The sequence below is a fragment of the Azolla caroliniana genome, unplaced genomic scaffold (assembly GCF_043228905.1).
Source record: "Azolla caroliniana isolate FFs.n. ecotype wild unplaced genomic scaffold, voAzoCaro1.0.p SCAF_22, whole genome shotgun sequence".
Classification (NCBI taxonomy): Eukaryota; Viridiplantae; Streptophyta; class Polypodiopsida; order Salviniales; family Salviniaceae; genus Azolla; species Azolla caroliniana.
In genome coordinates this window covers 823,123-842,041 of record NW_028230457.1, presented here as the reverse complement: position 1 = coordinate 842,041, position 18,919 = coordinate 823,123, and the positions used below count along the sequence as shown (strand labels likewise).

Here is an 18,919-nt window from a genome sequence, read left to right as displayed (position 1 = left end):
GCGCGGGCAAGCTGACTATGCATCCGTTGAAACTGGAGGACAAACTGGGGAATGCTCTCCCCTGCCTCATGTCGGATGGTATAAAATAAGCCCACCATTACGGTCTGGTCCAGCTCCTTTTGGAAAAAATGCAAGAATTTAACTTTTAAATCTGCAAAGGTGGTGATGGTAGACGGGTCCTGCATCCGGCGCCATCTTGCTGCCGGTCCCTCCAATGTGACGCCAAATTCCGCTATCTTAGAGCATTCTTCTTCCTCCGGGGTCAATCGCTGGGACACATGGTTGGCTTCCCATGTCTATTCAAAGGTGTGCACTTGAGCTTCCACGTCCGGATCATCTCTATACTTGGAGTACTGGAACGACATGTCGTCGTCCGGTATCAGTGCGCGGGCTGGCAGTGTTGGTGGTTGTTCCTGGATTTTCTCCGGCGTCAGTGGTCTTTCTTGATTTGTTTCGGGCGTCGGTGGTCTTTCTTGATTTGTTTCGGGCGTCGGTGGTCTTTCTTCTTCTTTTGGTGAAGGAGGCCTCTCCTCCTCGACTTCCGGTGTCGGAGGTCGCTCTTCGTCAGCTGGTTCCGGAGGTTCCAGCCTTAGTAATTCCGGTTCCGGTGTCGGTAAGGTGTCCGATCCTTCGTTCTCCGGTCTGCCCGGGGTTTCGTTGCTGCTACGGTAGATCGTGTGCACGCTGTATTCCCCTTCGGAATCCGATTCATACGCTGAAAAGGCTTCTGCTTCGCCTTCTCCGTTTGCCAACGCCTGGAGAAGGGATTCGGTTTCCCGGAGGCTGCTTAGGCTGCTGCCGTCGTCCGGGTGCAATGTTTGCTGCAACCAGAGGGAGTCCTCCGCTACTCTCCGGATTACGTTGGAAAACGAGCGATCCGCTCTAATTTCCTGCGCTGCTTGCTGGAAAGCCTCACGTCTCCTTTGCCTTTTGGCAAGGCGTCGAGCTCGATCTCTAACCAGGTCGTGCGTTGATCTAGGTATCCATTCGTGCCGTCGTTTGCTGCAAAAACAACCATTGTACGACTGTTGCTCCATCCGGCGGTTGTAGCTGTCTCGGACCGATTGGGCCGCTATTGGTCAGCCACCACTCTAGTTGTTGCTATGTGGCCACTGCCATCCTATCGTTGTCCCGGCTCCGTCACCGTTTCAACTGTTTGGCCCATTCCGGTCATCGTTTGGCGGTTCTCTATCCAGCCCGTCTGACCACTGTTCGACTATTCCAACTGCTTCGGCCGCTCCTCGGCCGCTCCTCGGCCACTATTTGGCCCGCCTGTCCGTCGTTCCGGCTCCATCTCCGATCGTTGTTGTCGTCGTTATCTTTTTGGATGTCTCTTGTACCACGCTTTCTTGCACACGCACATTGTCGTTAACAACACGCTTGAACATACATTTGTTGCGTATCCTTTTGCGACGTCCTCTCGGGCAACATCATCGTGTTGCATTCCTCAACCTCGACGACTTCCAATCAACATCACCATTTCCCGCACATCGTCCCTTTGATTTCTTGCACATTTCGTCGTTGCCATGTCTTTGCCGCATAGTAGTCTTCAACTTCATCTCCAAAGGGGGGTCGCCTTAGTGGTCGCCAAAAACTGTGTTAACTCTTAGGGCCGGACAATGGCCTAACACAGGGTGTCTACGGAAGACACTTCACCAAAGGGGTGTTACGGCAACAAGATTAGACTCAACGATTAATCCGACTTAATTAGGTTACTTAGCATGATCGTCTTTAATAATCACAGGCGTAAGATATAACAATGAATGTAGAACGACAATTAACACAGAGAAATAGCAACACTAAGCTTTATTAATTAACCGTTGTTCATTACATTGTATCTGAGCCTTTAAATAGGTTTCTGGTCTGTATTACAAAACGGTGCCATCCGCACTTTTTCGGGATCGGTTCGGATCCGGAACGGCATACCGATTCCGGTCCGTCCGTCCACACTCATAGCTTACTTACAACCATTCCTACTAATTAAATAACTCCCCGTTTCACACTCTGGACTCCTTTGTCGGCCGGTAACACTACATCTGACAACTCAACTACAGCCGGTCCGACTCCGACCCATGTTTATATACTCGGCAACTTGCCAATGAGTCCCGGATCTACCTGATCCTATACGTCGAAAACCTACTGATTACAAGGAGCGATGAAGATGAAATTGGAAAGCTAAAGCGGAGCCTTCACAAAAAGGCTCCGACACATACTAGGCATGAGGATTACGCTGTCGCGTTACTACGCGCGTGCGTGGAGAAACGAGGCGGGACCACCGGGGTCTTGAACCGAAGAGCAGGTGATAGAAGGGGAAAGAGAAAGAGAGAGACGCTCGGTCACGTATGAGCAAAGAAACACAGGGGCACGGCCCGTCAACACAGAAGACGCGAATGGACACAGAGACAGGGAGCACGCAAGCGGTTACAACCGAACAGGCTGGCGAACAGATGCCGATGCTTGTTCGTTTGCGCACGAAAGGAGAAAAGGGTGGAGGTGCTGCCGGAAGCACACGGGCGTTCCTCGAAGCAGCGCGAGCCTCCCGAAACCCTGCAGAGAAGAGCGATGGAGAACAAACAGAGGAGAAGCGTTCGGTTACGGTCCGATAGCACTTCGTCCACCTTAATGCGCGATGCCTTCTCCTTGCGTCTCCCTCTCCTTTATAGCGTCAAGAAGGGAGCCGTCTCCCTCATTTACTTCCTACCTACCGAATCTAACTACCCCGGATATACCTACGTACTTAATTTCCTATTATATACATTAAGGGCGCGCACGCGTGAAGAGCCGGTTCACGCGCGCTATGCACCGATTGCGCTAAGGGACGGTTTTCTTCACGACATCCGCCCCCACCTAACCGCGCATCCACCGGCATGCGCCAAAATTGGGTTCTGGTTGGAGAAAACCGGTCCGGGTTCCTGTTCTTCGTCCATCGGTTCGTCCTCTGTTTCGGACTGTTCGTTGTCGCTGTCTAGGCCTCTTAGATCCGGTTCGCCGTCGTGGCACTTCCCGCTTTGATCCGCTTCCCGGCTACAGGTATCGCCATCCTCGTACCATCGAGTTCCGCAAGGTGACACGTCCCGTTGTCGTTGGCGCTCGTTACCACGTAAGGCCCGAACCACCGTTTCGCAAACTTCCGTGTTGCTCGGTGCTGGTTGTCGAGGCTGCTGTCATAGACTAGCAACCAGTCGCCTTCCTCGATTTTCTTCGGTCGAAGCCGATGCGTTCGGTCGAACCGGGCTTTGTTCTTCATCCTCGCCGTCCGAAGTCTCTCCGCCGCTCGTTCCACGTCCTCTGGCCTCCGCTCGAGCTGCCGTATACGTGCCGCTAGCAGTTCTTCCCGACTCATCTCGTCTCTCTAGTCTACTGTCGCCCAAGAGGAGATCGTCCGTTCCATCGGCATGATCGGCTTCTGTCCGAACATGAGCTCTGGCGGCATGAACCCGGTTACCGAACTATGCGTTGTCCGGTCCACCCACAAGGCATAGGGTAACAGTCGTGGCCAGTTCCCGACCTGTCCTTCACACGCCCGGACTAGCGCTTTGACGATCGGTCCGTGCTTGCGCTCCACCTTCCCGTTCGCCTCCAGATTGTACGCTGTGGTGAGCGAGAGCTTGACCCCTAACCGGTCGAACAGCTCCTCGGCCTCTTCGGCGTCCAACTCCCCGCGGTCAGCCACTATCTTTCCGACGCACCCATACCGGCATATCACGTCCTCGATCAGGAACCGACACACGGCCGTGGTCGTTTTGTTCTACAGGGCTCGGCCTTCCACCTGGTTCATCAGGTCCTCCCAGGCCAGTACCAGATATCGCATCTGCCCTACGCCCATCAGCATCGTCACCAAATCTACCATCCATCTGAAGTGGATGGCCGGAGGGTATGTAGGGTGAAGCTCGTCCCGATGTCGAACTATGGAGTGCATCTGACAGCTCTCACAAGTTGTCACGAACCGATGTACGTCCCGGTACAATCCCGGCCACCAGTACTTCCCCTTTAGTTTCTCGAACGTGGCCCACGTCCCACGGTGTCCAACCCAGGGGTTGTCGTGGTAGGCCTTCAACAACTCCTCCTGTTCCTCCTTCATCGCCACTACTCGGAGCGGGATGCCGTTTCTCTTCTTCGGGTGCTTCCACAAGTATCCGTCCCGGAGAAAGAATCGGTACGCTTTCTTCCGGATCCGGTTGGCCTCTTCCTTTGTCCATGACGCGTCCGGCGTCATCATCCTCAAGAATCCCCCAATCTGCAGCCACTCCCCGTTGTACTTGCTCTCGTTGAAATCGTTAAGCGTCGGAGTGCTCCCCCCCTCGGTTGTTACGTAAGCCGCCTCGAAGAAGTCCACGCCGACTTCCTCGTCCTCCGAAACCATGCCGCCCTCGTCGTCAAATCGCGCCGTCGAAAGCATGTTGGCCATGGCATTGTCTTTCCCGAAAATGTGTCGTATTTCCGGATCCAGGGACTTGATGTACGCTATCCACCTGAGCATTGCCAGGTCCGGGGTTGCGCATCCGGAAACCATGCCGAGAATCGGTAGGAAGTCCGTCTCGATAATCACCTCTGTCCCGATCAGATAGTCTTTATCGGCCTTTACGCCGAAACGATACCCCAGAGTTCGCGTTTAACCTGGGCGTATCCTCGCTGTCGCTCGCTGAGGACCTTCGCGCCGAACCGGATTCGGAACCGAATACCGTCCTCATCTTCTTGGTTGACGACCCATCCAATCCCGGTCGGACTTGTATCTACCGTTATGTAGATGGGGGTGCCTTTCTCGTAGACAGCCTTTCGGAGCGCCGGAGCTGCAACAAGAGCCTCCTTCATTTTTCGGATTGACTCCGTATGCTCGATGCGCCACTCGAATTTTCGCCCCTTTTTTAGCAACCTGTATAGCGGCTCGACAACGTGGGCGTAATGCGGGATCCATATGTGGTAGAATGCGCATGCTCCCAAGAACCTGCGTACCTCCATGGCCGAGTTACAGTCGAGCTTCATCGCGGAGATGGCTTCCACCTTAGCCGAAGACAGTTTCCAGCCATACAGTCCGCATAGATGTCCGACAACCATGATCTCTGATTGCCTGAAGGCCGATTTCTCCCCGGAGAAGGTGAGCCTCGCGTCCTCTAGCCTCTGTAGCACCCTCTCGCAGTCGTCAATGTGTGTCGCCACGAATCTCTGGCATCCGTCCGGTCCGATCGTTTCGTCCTTTTCCTCCACCGGACATCCCTTGATCGGGATGTCATCCAAGAATGGCATGGTGATGTCCGGGATACAATCCCTTAGCACCTTGTTCATCGCATTCACCATGTGGGCCACCGAGTTCGTCCCTCCTTGTGGCAGGGTACACATCCGCACTAGGCCGAGAGGAGTCCGCATCGTCGTAATGTCTCTGCTCTCTACGGCTAGTTGGAACTGATCGTACCCCGAGTACAGATCACCGATCGAGTAGATCGACCTTCCGGCGAAGGCCTCCGCGAACTCGTCTATCGTTGGTCCGATTCCTGCGTTCCGAATGGTCACTCTGTTGACCGGTTGTAGGTCTTGAATGAAGCGGAACGTCCCGTTCTTCTTCGGTACGGTAAACCACCGGTTTGAGTACGGGACACTCGACGGTTCGAGGATGCCCATATCGACATTCTGCCTCAATAGCTCCATCAGCTCCGGGATGTGAGCTCTCGGTACCGAAATTGGCTTGAGATTCCACGGCACATGCGGTGCCGTGAATATCACCATCGGCTTCATGACTATCGGGTCTACGCATCCGATCTCTTCCGGCGAGAATGCGAAGGCTTTCCCGTGCCTTCCGAGCATTCTCCGAAACCGTTCTTCTTCCGTCGGCAGTAGGAACCCGCCCCCACCAATTTTGAGCTCCTGTAGCGTTCTGTCGGTGAAGGCGTGTCCTATGCAGGCCGGATCTCGTAAACTAGGGTCCGACGCGACCCCCTCGATTCACAACTCGCTGCCCTCCGGTAAGGGTGCCGCGACTGGCCTTACCTTCTGGTCCACAGTCTTGTACTTCGTGTTAACCCGGGCCGTCCGATCCAACTCGAGCCCTCGACTGAAGTCCGCGATGACTTCGTACATCTCTTCTGAACAAACCGGTATCGTCTGGTCCTCTTTAAGGTCCTCTCCGACCACCTCTCGTAGTATTCCCAAGGTATCGTCGAAGGAGACCGCCTCCACGGCTCTGTTGATTTCCTCGCTGGCTTCGTACATCTCTTCTGAACAAACCGGTATCGTCTGGTCCTCTTTAAGGCCCTCTCCGACCACCTCTCGCAGTATTCCCAAGGTATCGTCGAAGGAGACCGCCTCCACGGCTCTGTTGATTTCCTCGCTGGGCCCGAGAACTCTGCACGCCCGAAGTCGCTCTTCCGCCCTTGTCTTTTCTCGGCCTACGATGCCGACTATCGTACACCCTCCGTTGTCGGAGAAACAAAACTTCTTGCTTATGGTACAAGGTTTCTTCAGTTTCGCTTCTATCGTACATTTGTGGGGGTTTCCCGGAGTGTCCGGACTGTCGCGGCCCCACGCCTTGGCAGCCCTCTCTAAAAATCCTCTCGGTTCTCGCCACCGAGGGAATCACGGTTTCGCTCCTGGTTCGGTCGCACCGTCAGGAACTGGACCGAATGACGCTCGTCCTGACTCTTGACCCTCGCGTAAGTCGACCTGTTGTCCAGCACCTTGGTCTCCATTCGCGCTGCCGTAATGTACGGTTCTCCCAGTATGACAGGGTGCGAGAACGTCTCCTGCACAAAGAAGTGCTGGTCTATCTTGACGTCGCTGATCTTGACTCGCACGTTTGGGCAGGCCCCGTGTAGTTCCTCGGTGGCGCGCGTCGCCACCCATATCTTCCACCCGTGCTTAGTGTTGATCGGCCATTTCCCCTTCTTGTAGAAGTCCATGGACATCAGGTTTATTTCCGAACCGTGGTCCACCAGCACCACCACCGGTTCTTGAACATCTCCGATCTTCACCGGGGTTTCCGTGGTCGCTCGGGCCCAGTGTGGCCTCGAATAGTGGCTCTCCGCCCACTCGTCTTCCAGCGCCATGTCCTCTATGTGCGCCGTCCACACCTCCACCGGCCTTTCCGGTTCTGCCTCCGTTGACAACCTCTTCCTCTTCACCTTCTTGGCGATTCCAAGCACCTCCCGCAACGACAGTTCCACTTTGTTGTCGAGGATTCGTTCTTCCAGGACCTTTTGTAGGTCCGTGGTCCTTTCGATCTCTGTGCCCAAACGGTATCCGCCCTTCTTGTGGTTATCCTGGGCACTGGACTCACCGGCCTCGTTTCGTTTCGGCCCGAATCGGGTTTCGTGTCTCTGTGAGGGTCCGGCCCCTCTGGTTTTACCTACCCGTTTGTCTTCAACCAGAGCCTCGTAGTTTTGGCAAGCTGCTTCGACGAAACCGGTCTTTTCTTCGACCGGGTCACTCAACCCGGTTACCTCCTGGACCCGCTTCTCCGCGCGGTCCGCCTCATCTCTCTTTAGTCGGGCACCGGCGAGGCCTTCCAGCACCGTCGGCCAGAACCCGGCTTTGCTCTCCTTCCGGGCCTCGCTGCCTCCGACCCGAATATCGGCTGATGCTGAGTAGTGGACGGTCTCCGCGTGCTGGGCTGCCGCCTCTTCCATCAGCCTTTTCATTCCTCCTCGCCCGTCGTTTCGGTTCAGGGCCCTCCGGGTATCGCTGGCGTGCACCCGACCTTCCCACAGGTACACTACCCGGCTTCTCAAAGCCTCCATAAAGTCCTTGCAGTCTTTCCGGATGTGGCCGACTTCGTCACACCACATGCACCTACTTCCTGCCGGAGGCCGTCGGTCACGAGCCTGATCGCCACCTTCCCTCCGAGCCTGGGCGATCTGGAGATCCTTTACCGCTCGTGTCAACTCCTCCAAAGTTGTTCCCCCAGACGAGCCTCTGACCACACCGGTCGAAGCCGAACCGGTTTCGAGCCACGCTCGGGTCTCATCCCTTCGCGCCTGCGGTATCGGTTCGAGCTTCATTGCTGCGACAAGTCCCGCCCCGGTCGCCTCTGTATCAGCCCACTCCCACCGTTTGTCAAAACGACCGCAGACTCTTTTTACCGCGGCCCAGTCGGCCGTCAGCCCGTCTTCGGTTTCCAGTAAGGAGCTAACTTGCCCCCGATCCCGCGCGTCAACCGATTTGACAAACAGTAGGACACGACTAGTGTCCAGAACGGTCCGATTGAGCGCCGAAAGGCGCGCAAAGCGTTCCTCAAACTCCCGGAGGAGTACCAACGCATTTCTTCCTTTGTTGGGGGACTCCACCCACTCCAGGAAGCCCTGCTTCGAAAGTCGAAGCACATCATCCAGCCCGTATTTCTCCAGGAGCCGTCCTTCGAACTCCTCCTAGGTCCGGCTCTCCACCCGGACCTCGAGCACCTCCGCATGGATGCCCGGCATCGCCACTCGAGGGAATCTGGCAGGACGCCTCTCTTCCGGAATATCCCTCATCAACATCTTCGCCCGGTAGGACGCCAAATAACTCGTGGCATCCTTTCCACTGAACCGGCCGATCATACCGACGATCACCTCAATAGCCCTGTCAAGGGCGTCGGTGCCCTCGCGCGCGCTCACTATCTGGTCCACGGCCAAAGCCATGGCCTCTGCAATATCCGACCCCCTCATCTTCTGCATCCAATATTTCATAGTTCACTCTTCGAACCATGTCAAGTAAGTTTTGTTCCAAATTGTACTACACCTCCACACCTTATTGAACTTAAAAGTGGACCAAAGTACGAAGTTGTTGCTATTCTTGATTCCAACATTGTTCGCAACAATCAACATTATTTGGTGGATTGGTTAGGATATAGTCCGATCAACTGTACTTGAGAGTCGGCAGAGAATGTTGCAAATGTTGAAGCCCTTGTTGAATTTTTTTATCAAGAATACCTAGACAAACCTGGTTCTCAACTAAAGACGCCTTGTAATACTCACATTCGAAAAAGAAGACAATGTCATGATATGAATGGCCTCAAATATGAATTGAACCCATGACCTTATCACACATGAATAGAAGCCTTACTATTAAGATAAATATTACAATATATAAAATTTCAACTTAGAAACTAGAAATTTCATGAATATTCTAGAATATTTTGGAACATTCTACAAACTTTAGGAATACTCTTGAAGGCTCTATAAATAGATACATATTATACTATTCACAACCAATTTGGTTAAATGTTAATCTTAAGCCTTTAACTTGTTCCTATCCTTGTACTCTCTTTTTTTAATAATACTTTTATTATACTCTCTCTCTCTCTCTCTCTGTCTTGAAATCTTGATAGAAGGGTTGCAAATGATGGTGTTTGGATGTACCATCTTGATTGGCGTGGATACACTTCTAGGTTCCCTACCTATGCTTATTGTTTGTTCTTTAATGTGCAATGTGATATAAGCGTGAGTGTATGTCTAATTGTTTAAGCTTATGCGGTTAACTGCATTTATGCGTTCGTGTGTGCATGTGTATTTTCAATACTTATGCAATTAAACAATTAAGTGCGTATAATGTGTTTGTATCTGAATTTTTATGTATGTGTTATGTGTATCCTTTCCGTGCACTTGAGCACGTAACAATACATATATGTAAGTGAATGTGTGTGCGTGTGTAACAATGGACAACGGTTTAGTTTGGTTCCGTTTGAGAGGGTCCAAATCGAACCAAACCGTTAAATCGTAAAAACCACGGTTTCGGTTTTTAACTTAGGTCAAATTTAAAATTTAAAATTTATAATATTTCATTTTTAAAAAATTTAAAATTTTAAAGATGTTCCTAAATGTGAGATTAAACCCTAAACTCTAAACATACAATTTCTTTTTCCATGGACCTCTAAATGTGATCATTTTGTACTGCTTCAACTCTAGATTTGTATTGAAAAGATGTTCTCCTTCAGAGAATGCACACATATAATTTGTTTTTACATTGACATTTAAATGTAATAATTTTGTAATGCTTCAACTGAAGATCTGGATTGAAAAGATGTTATCCTTTAGAGAATGCACACATACATTTGTTTTTCCATTGACCTTAATAAGTATGGCTATGTATATGATTTTTTAAGGCATATACAACCCCCCCCCCCCCCAAACTAAAAAACAAAAAACAACTGAATATGCAAATTAAATGTGATCATTTTGTAATGCTTCAACTGAATATCTAGATTGAAAAGATGTTGGATAAGCAAAATCTAGATAAATTTAGGTGTCACACCGCAATATTACAAGGCTCAAAACCCCATTACTGAAGATTTGGATTGAGAAGGTGTTGGATAAGCAAAATCTAGATAAATTTAGGCTAGAACTAATGGTAAACAGAACCTCAACCCCGTTAATGCAAATGCATATAGTAATATTCAATTTTAATTCATGTTAAGAGTTAGGTTATGTGTCACATTCAAACCAAACTCGTCTGTACACTCGTACCACTATTATTATCACATATCACTTACAAATCCAACAATCACCATAAAAAGCTAACCATCAATCCAAATTAGTTTACAAACATTAACTAGGAGAAATAGTGTGCCCTTTTGTATAAATTCTAGATATATAAATTCTCACATGTGCACCAGAAACTAACATCCATCCGTTTAATCTATCATGTGCACCAAAAGCTATACTGTTAGAAATATTGAGAATCCATTAGATAGGTATATAGAGTTACAACCACAGAGACAGATATATGAAAACAAAACTTCTATTACATATGAGAGTAGCTCACAATGGTAGTTCACCCATGCGCTCACACCTTAGAGCTTAGATGGGATCTGGACTAGCTCACTACAAAATTAGTGGGGACTAATGATCAAAATACACCACTGTGTAAGAGAGTGGATTATATTCTCTGTTTGGTTTGAGTGTAACATTAAATGTGCATGTCAGTTGATAGTAGTGGAGATTTTCCTTTTCTGTCAATTAACTTGTCATTTAATATGATCCAACTCCCTAGATATAGGCTAGTGCTAGATAGTACTTATCTTGAAGTCAATGGCACATACTTCAAGACTAAATACATTGTAACTTGCCCACAAAATATTCTAGTTGACTTGATTAGCCAATCCTATTACCTATTTCGCTCTTTCCTAAATCCATTGTGTCCTACGCATCTACGGTTTCCTAGATTAACACCTTATCGACCCATATGGTCGTGTTGCACACTAGGCGCTCCTCATTTGCGGCGCTATCCCAAAATGTGCACTCTAAGAGCACATATGGGGGTAGATTTACAACTTGGGGCTGATCATTGATTATCTCTAACATATACATCCATCCTTTTAAACCTATCTACAAAATTATGTATAAGATCTCAATAAAGTTTAAATAAAGTGATATGAGTTTTACTCCGTGTTACTCATATCAACACTCTCAATAAAGTTAAATGAAGTTACTCCACTTTTCCTCCATGGGCATTCACATATCAATCAGCACTTTCAATAAAGTTGAATGAGGTTATGAGTTTACTGCGCTTTTCCTCCATAAATCTCAACCTCCACATGCGACATTATAGGGTAAATAAATATTTATTAGAAAGTCGCAATTGCCACATGTTTGTTACAAGTTGATGGGGCCACAAAAATGGCACAAAATTGGTTCCTAATTAAAAAGGAATAGACCCCACAAAGCTTCAAATATGCCTCGTTCCATACTACTATTCTAACAATAGTGATGTCTCCAGATTTGAGGACTCCATTCGCTTTTGTGCTTTGATTATCTATTGCAAATTGAAAGGATCAATTGATTTGACTTTCAATTGATGAAAGAGAAATAGTAAAACCATAGGAGTGAGTTTATCTACCTCATTGCCCCAATTAGCAGTCCATGTCATGAACCCGAGCAAAATTATTTGAACGATAGGTGCACAAATAATTCCAATCCATAAACCCTACACGATAAAATTTCTTATGTATTAAGCATGTGGAGAAAAAAATTCTTTGACTTTTGTTATTTTTGAACAAGGGGTGCATAAATAGCCATAAATAGCTTCAATCCATAAAACCCTAAAACATAAAAATCTTAGTCAATTGCGGAACTATAAATTTTCATATTGTTGCTTTTTAACTATTCTTTGAAATGAATCGATGATTACAAAACAACAGATGTCTAATACTGGATTAAGTTTTAGATACCCCATTTGTAACAAAAACAATAAAACAAACACAATTCAAACAGTGTCGGTATGTACCTGAACTCCAAGGTCTAGAAGAAAGCCGAGAATGCAACTAATTGGCAGACCCACAATGTAAAATGAACCCAAGTTGATACATGCCCCCATTGTTTGCCATCCACAGCCCCTTGCAATCCCTAAATCCAGATACACCTCAGAGCACAATTTTAATTAATTGAAATGCAAGAAAATGTCAATTAATCAGCACTCAGCATACCATTATATTATACTTAGAAAATAGTATCAGTCATCTATCTACAACAATAGGAAGTAAAGCTTTTATATCTCACCGTTTAACAAGTTAAGCATTTATTAGTTTCGTTGAATGCATATCAGTTTCAGGATTTGGTTATCGGGGTTTTATAAGTTATACTTCGAAAATAGTGTCTCTCATTTATTTATGACAACAGGAAGTAAAGCTTTTATATCTCAATGTCAGCAAGATTAGCATTTATTAGCTTCTTTGAATGCACATCAGCTTGAGTATTTTTAAGTACTAGATATACTTTTGAGAACTATCTTTCTACAGGCAAATCAGTTTTCTTTTTTCTAACAGCGCCAACTTTGAATTTCTTTTGTTACACAGGACAAATGGAGTTCAAGTCATAAAGTGAAACTATAGTAAGAGATGTTTGGTGTAAGGATTTCCTCTGTATACGCACGCAACCTATTGTTTTAACTCTTTTGTGAATTGATAAACTTATGGCAGAGAAAAGGTGGGATCAAACATAACCTTTTTCCGATAATAGCTACACGATGTGTAGGTTTCACACACATTTTTCTCCTTATAATAGGAGACTTTAGCTACCCAAACTATGATTACAACTAAATCCTTGTATTTCCGCTTATGTCATCTATCAACAGATAATTTACCAATTAAGCAGGGCCTCACATTTTTTTCTTGAGAATACATCATTTGTTTTATTTCATTTGAACTAGCTTAATATTAATTAACCTATTTGAAATGATATTGTCGAATCAATTCTCCCTTTTATGCAAAAGTATGACAAGAAGGATACTTGTTTACCTTTCATCTGAGCAAGTTTTTTTTTTACTGAAACCTATTTTTGGGAAGGAGTAAGGAGTAAAAAAGCTTGTATTCTTTTTAATTTAAGAAATAATTTTCAAGCAAAAGAAAAGCTGAATTTATGTGGCCAGGCCAAATTCTAAACAAAAAAATGGGGGGCAAATTAACAATCGGCAATGGTTTGGTTTGGTTTGAACCGAATCGCGAAATCGGGGTTTAAATGGTTTAACGGTTATTCTCACACCTTATTCTCACATTTAAGGAACATCTAAAAAATTCTAAAAATTCTAAATAATGAAATATTATAAATTTTGAAAAATAATCAATAATAAATTTGACCTATGTTGAAAACCAAAACCAAACCACGAAACCACGGTTTTTTACAGTTTAATGGTTTAACGGTTTCGTGGTTTGGTTCGGTTAGGTTCAGGTTTCAAAAATTTTAAACGGTTCAGTTTGGACCCTCTCAAACCTAACCGAACCATTGCCGATTGTGTTAGGGGAAATGAACTGTATGCTGATTTATACCTGAAAGAACTCCTTGGGTGCTATCTAAAAATGAGGAAATAGCAAGCAGCTTAATTAGGATGGCAACGTTCTGTATGACTTCCACATCACTGCTAAACGCACGTCCCAGCACATTTCGGAAGCATAAATAGAGAGATGAGACGATACAAGCTTGAGTAATAGTAAGGAACATTCCAACACAGATAGCATCTCGTGTGGTTTGCGATCGGCCTGCACCCAGCTCATTTGATACCCTTGTGCTAAAGGACATGATGACGAACAATGAGCAGAAAATGTAAAACATACAAAAGATGACAGTATGAATAACAATGAGAAAAAAATCTAAAACATAAACTAAATCACATTAACGAACAATTGAACAAGACAAGTAAAACCGTCATCAAATGACATGAACGCTGACTAAAAATGAGTACATAGAGCTACCACATAAAAGGAAATTTTGCAGAATAAGCATTATAGATTATACCAATGCATAGAAAGAACAATATGGAATCTATACTAACCTTATACTCGCAGCAAGTCCGAATCCCATTTGGAATGTAACATTGGCAAGATTGAGGCTGCATTATTGATATAAACCCAATAGAAAGTTTCATATTCTCTGCTTAAAGAAGTCCACATTTTTATGTACAAAATTGATCACAGATATGATATTAAGGTACTCACCATGTTGCTAGTGTGGAAGTTTGAAGTTCAGGATTCGGAAGGAAGCCAGAAAGCAAAACTAACGACTCGTAACACCACCACTCCAAACTAGTAGCAACCATGTTAAGTGATTAATTGTTTCTCTCGAAAAATAAGAAATCTGTAAATTACTAAAAAAAAATTGCATGCACAACACCCTTTGGTCACAAATAGTTTTATAAGGTTTTTAGCCATGACACATTTTAAGAAAATAAGAAACACAACCATTTGTCCTAAACATAAAAGCACATGCTTCTTTCTTTGATAAACAAGAAACACAATTTTTTTTTGGCTTTCTTGGGGGCTGCTATTTAAGCATGTTGTGAAACCTTAATTGGCACCGCTATGACGACCGAATTAATTGTGGACAGTCTTGGGAGATGTCAGTGAGCTTTGAATTCTAAATTGTGGAGAAATTTGAAGTTAAAACTGTTTAGTATGTAAGCATGTTGTGAAAAGTAAAATAAATTTTGAAGTGAATTGTAGATAAATTTTGGGAGAGATACAAAAAAAGTGAACTTTTAAGCCAAATCTCTGGAGAAAGTTACAGTGAACTCTGTCCTGTGTAAACACACTGTAAAAACTAAATTCAGATAGCTGTGAAGAGAATTGTGGACGGATTTTGGAGAGAGAACATCATGAAGTTTGAAATCAAAATTTGTGGACAACATTTTAAATTTGGAGGCTGAAATATTCTCATAAAGCATTATAATTTTTGTCTTCTTCAATAGAATTAGTGTGTATGAAGTAGATGTTTCAGTAGAACTGTGCATCTTGTCCATTGATTTGCCCTGTATCCCACTATCATTTATCTACACTATATTGTGAAAGATACTGCAGATTTGCTTCATATCATGCAGGTAATCATCGAAACCAACAATGTCTCCAGTTTTGTGTCGATGAAAAGCTAAGCTCTGTTTAGTTGCGCGAAATCCATGAACATAATATATCTAGAATATCTAGATGTCACAACTATCATCCCTCAAGAGAATCTGAAAACACAATATGATGCTTACCCCAAGGAGGTGCACCACATATCCACCAAATCTACATCAGTATATATTTCATATTTTTGAAGTCAAAAGAGTACTAGGTGTGACATTGGGCATCCTTGTTTCACCCCCTATACTGCTAACCACTATTTAAGTATTTTACCATGGAGATAAATGGACTTAACCTGAGATTGATTTATATTGGGCATAAACTTCCGATAATATAAGTTCCTATTCGCATATGGATGATGCTTATTCCAGGGAGATGGCACCACCTATCCGCCAAATCTACGTCAGTAGATCTTTCATCGTTTGAAGTTCCATGTGGGATCCATTTTTTTTTTTACTGTTTATGATATCAACTCGGACACTGGGTTGTAGCCATAATCATAGCTTTAACTAGGTCATAGCTAATCATAATCATCCTCAAGTTGTTGATCCTTCACCCATACACCGAACACACGTGTATAATTCAACAGCAACCTTTCTAAGTTCCAGGAAGCATTTTCTAAAAGCTGAAGGATTGGCAGCCTTTACCCATGGAGCTAACATGTTCCAAACGCTTTAGCAATCTTTCTGCAATCCATTACGAATGGGTCCGAAAAAACTCTTTAGCTTTTAGTCAAAGCCTAATGACCAGAATAATGATTTTGTTAGTCTTAGGAGATGGAAAATGAATTGAAATATTAAGTCTTCAAAAGCTCAGAGTGACAAATGACACCCAAAGTAAAGGATATGTTTGAGATGGATGGCAGGAGAGAAAACTTACCACACCATTGCAGCGGACGGAAATGCAAGATAAAGGAAACTTCTCATGCCATGCAAGGCCTTCCAAGTGAGAGGAGCTCTAGTTCTTTGGCAAGATGGGGAGAAGCCCACATACAGAAAGAGTAAAACTGCATTGATCCAATTGCAAATACTTGTAGAGATGGCAGCCCCTTCAAATCCAAGTGATGTCTTGTAGACTAAGAACCAGCATAGGGGTGCATGGCATACAACAGAAATTGCAGAGATCAGCAGCATAGGATAGACTAAGCTTTGTGCTTGCAAGAACCTAATCAATGGTTGTGCAGAGGCTTGTGCAAATAAAGTAGGTATCAACCACCTCGCATATTTTCCGGCTTCATATGATATATCTTTGTTTTGCCCCAATCCTGCTAGTATCTGACCCATATAACCATATACAAAAGCAAGCGGTATTGCTGCGGCATAGAGCACGAATAGCCCTCTCTGTAAGTATATCCCCACCATCTCATATTGCTTTGCTCCATAGGCTTGTCCACATAATGTCTCGAGGCTACTTGCGATACCCAACTGTCAAAAACAGGTTTTTATGTGGTAATGGCAGTAGAATGACATTCAACCCATAAGATTATAAAATTCTCCTTTAATAAATCACATGTATTCTCAATAAAGATCGAATTCCATGGCTACTTTTACGACGATTCGAGAAATCACACACAGCAATATACAGTTGAGATAAGTTTTATTTTATTTTATTATATGGAAGTCTCTCCTTACACAAAAGGGAGGTAGCTAGCTAGCTGCATTTGTATGCATCTAGAAAGATGATGATTCAAATTCAACAAGGGATTATATAAGCAGTAACATGCTTAAATTTGAAATGGATTATGGGCATCAAGAGAATTTCAGGTTTCAAATGAAGGCTTCAAAAACTTATTATTCCATAGGCTCTATAAATTTTAAACTCAAGTAAGTGACCAAGGTCGCTTAAAACTATACATAGAATCATGATTCTGTACAAAAAAAAAAAAACAAAAAAACTTTAGGTGGATTAGACAAAAGACATGTTAAGCTACAATAAAAGAAAACAATTTGAATTACATACCCAAAAGGAAGAAGTACAAGCTAATGTTGGAGCTTACCAGAGCACAAAATCCATGCAGTAAATGCCATAAAGATCAAAGGCATATATATTATCACATACAAGGAACCAAAAAAGTCCAAAGTATTGATTAGCTTAAAACATATGATCATCAAGCAACCAAAGAGAGAAGTAATCATAAAAGCACGGAAGGTTATGGATTGCATAGCATAATATATACAGAAGACATTACTTAAAAACAGATAACAGCATTACTTGTCATACATACATTATCACATACAAGAGAACAGAGGTGGAATGTGATACTTACACATACATACAGCAAAAAAGACTATGTATTACATATATAGTATAAGCGCACACAAACGAAGAAGAAAGAAAGAAATGGATGGATGGATGGATGGAAGGAAGGAAGCGGAATATGGTGCTCTCACCATGAAACAGAAACCTGTGACAGTGGCCATGGAGGTGGCTAAGGAGCAACTGGACAGAGCAAGCTCTCCAAGATGTCCAACAATCATGCAGGAGATGATCTGGAAGCTTATCTGGGAGAGATTGACAAGGATCATAGGGCCAGCAAGATGGAGCTGCAGCTTCATTTCATGCCAATACTCATGATATCTGTTATGATCAGGGCTCATGATTGTGCGATGGAGCCAAGTAGAATTGGATCCTTTGGAAGCAGATTTTTCTTCTTCTTCTTGATGGGTGGTGATGATGGATGACCCATCATTCTCATTCTGATGACCCATCTCTCTCTCTTAGATGATGAGATGAGCTGCTTAGCAGAAGGGATTGCAGTGCTGCCCTGCTCCTCTGCATACATACTGATACAATACAATGCATAAATACAATACATAAATACAATACAATACAATACAATACAATACAATACATATACAATACATAAATACAATACAATACAATACAATACAATACATACAATACAATACAATACAATACATACAATACCATACAATACATACAATACATACAATACAATACAATACAATACAATACAATACAATACATACAATACAATACAATACAATACAATACAATACAATACAATACATACCATACATATATACCATACATACCATACATGCATGCATATCTATGAATCACATGCATACATCCACAATGAATGCATGGAATGTGAACATAATTGCTTGCTTCATAGATCCATCCATCACATACATACATACATACATGCATGCATGCATATCTATGAATCACATGCATGCATCCACAATGAATGCATGCATGTGAACATAATTGCTTGCGTCATAGCTCCATCCATCACATACATACATACATATATACATGCATGCATGCATGGATACATATCTATGAATCACATGCATACATCCACATGAATGCATGCATGTGAACATAATTGCTGGCGTCATAGATCCATCCATCACATAGATACATACATATACATATGCTCTCTCTCCCTCTCCCTCTCTCTCTCTCTCTCTTTATCTAATTTTTATTTTGTACTTTCCATGAATGTTTCTCATGGGCCAATTTTGGCCTTAGAAAGACATACGTTAATATATCTTTCTTTCTTTCTTTCTCTCTCTCTCTCTCTCTCTCTTGATGAATAATCATCAAGAATTGAAATTGCTTTTATTTAGTTTTCTTTCTTTGATTATTTATCTTTAA

At 44.2% G+C, this 18,919-nt stretch overlaps 1 protein-coding gene across 1 annotated transcript; it reads right to left on the bottom strand.

Annotated features, from left to right (window-relative positions):
- Positions 1 to 11,508: 11,508 nt before the first annotated feature.
- Positions 11,509 to 18,057, bottom strand: LOC147849706 (protein DETOXIFICATION 16-like). Its single transcript, XM_087337235.1, has 8 exons — positions 17,683 to 18,057; positions 16,172 to 16,716; positions 14,393 to 14,479; positions 14,230 to 14,286; positions 13,727 to 13,965; positions 12,190 to 12,308; positions 11,803 to 11,889; positions 11,509 to 11,718 (listed from the first exon to the last, which is right to left on the bottom strand). The coding sequence occupies exons 1-8, from the start codon at positions 17,998 to 18,000 to the stop codon at positions 11,656 to 11,658; spliced, it is 1,515 nt and encodes a 504-aa protein (XP_087193361.1). The 5' UTR covers positions 18,001 to 18,057; the 3' UTR covers positions 11,509 to 11,655.
- Between the last annotated feature and the right edge of the window lie 862 nt (positions 18,058 to 18,919).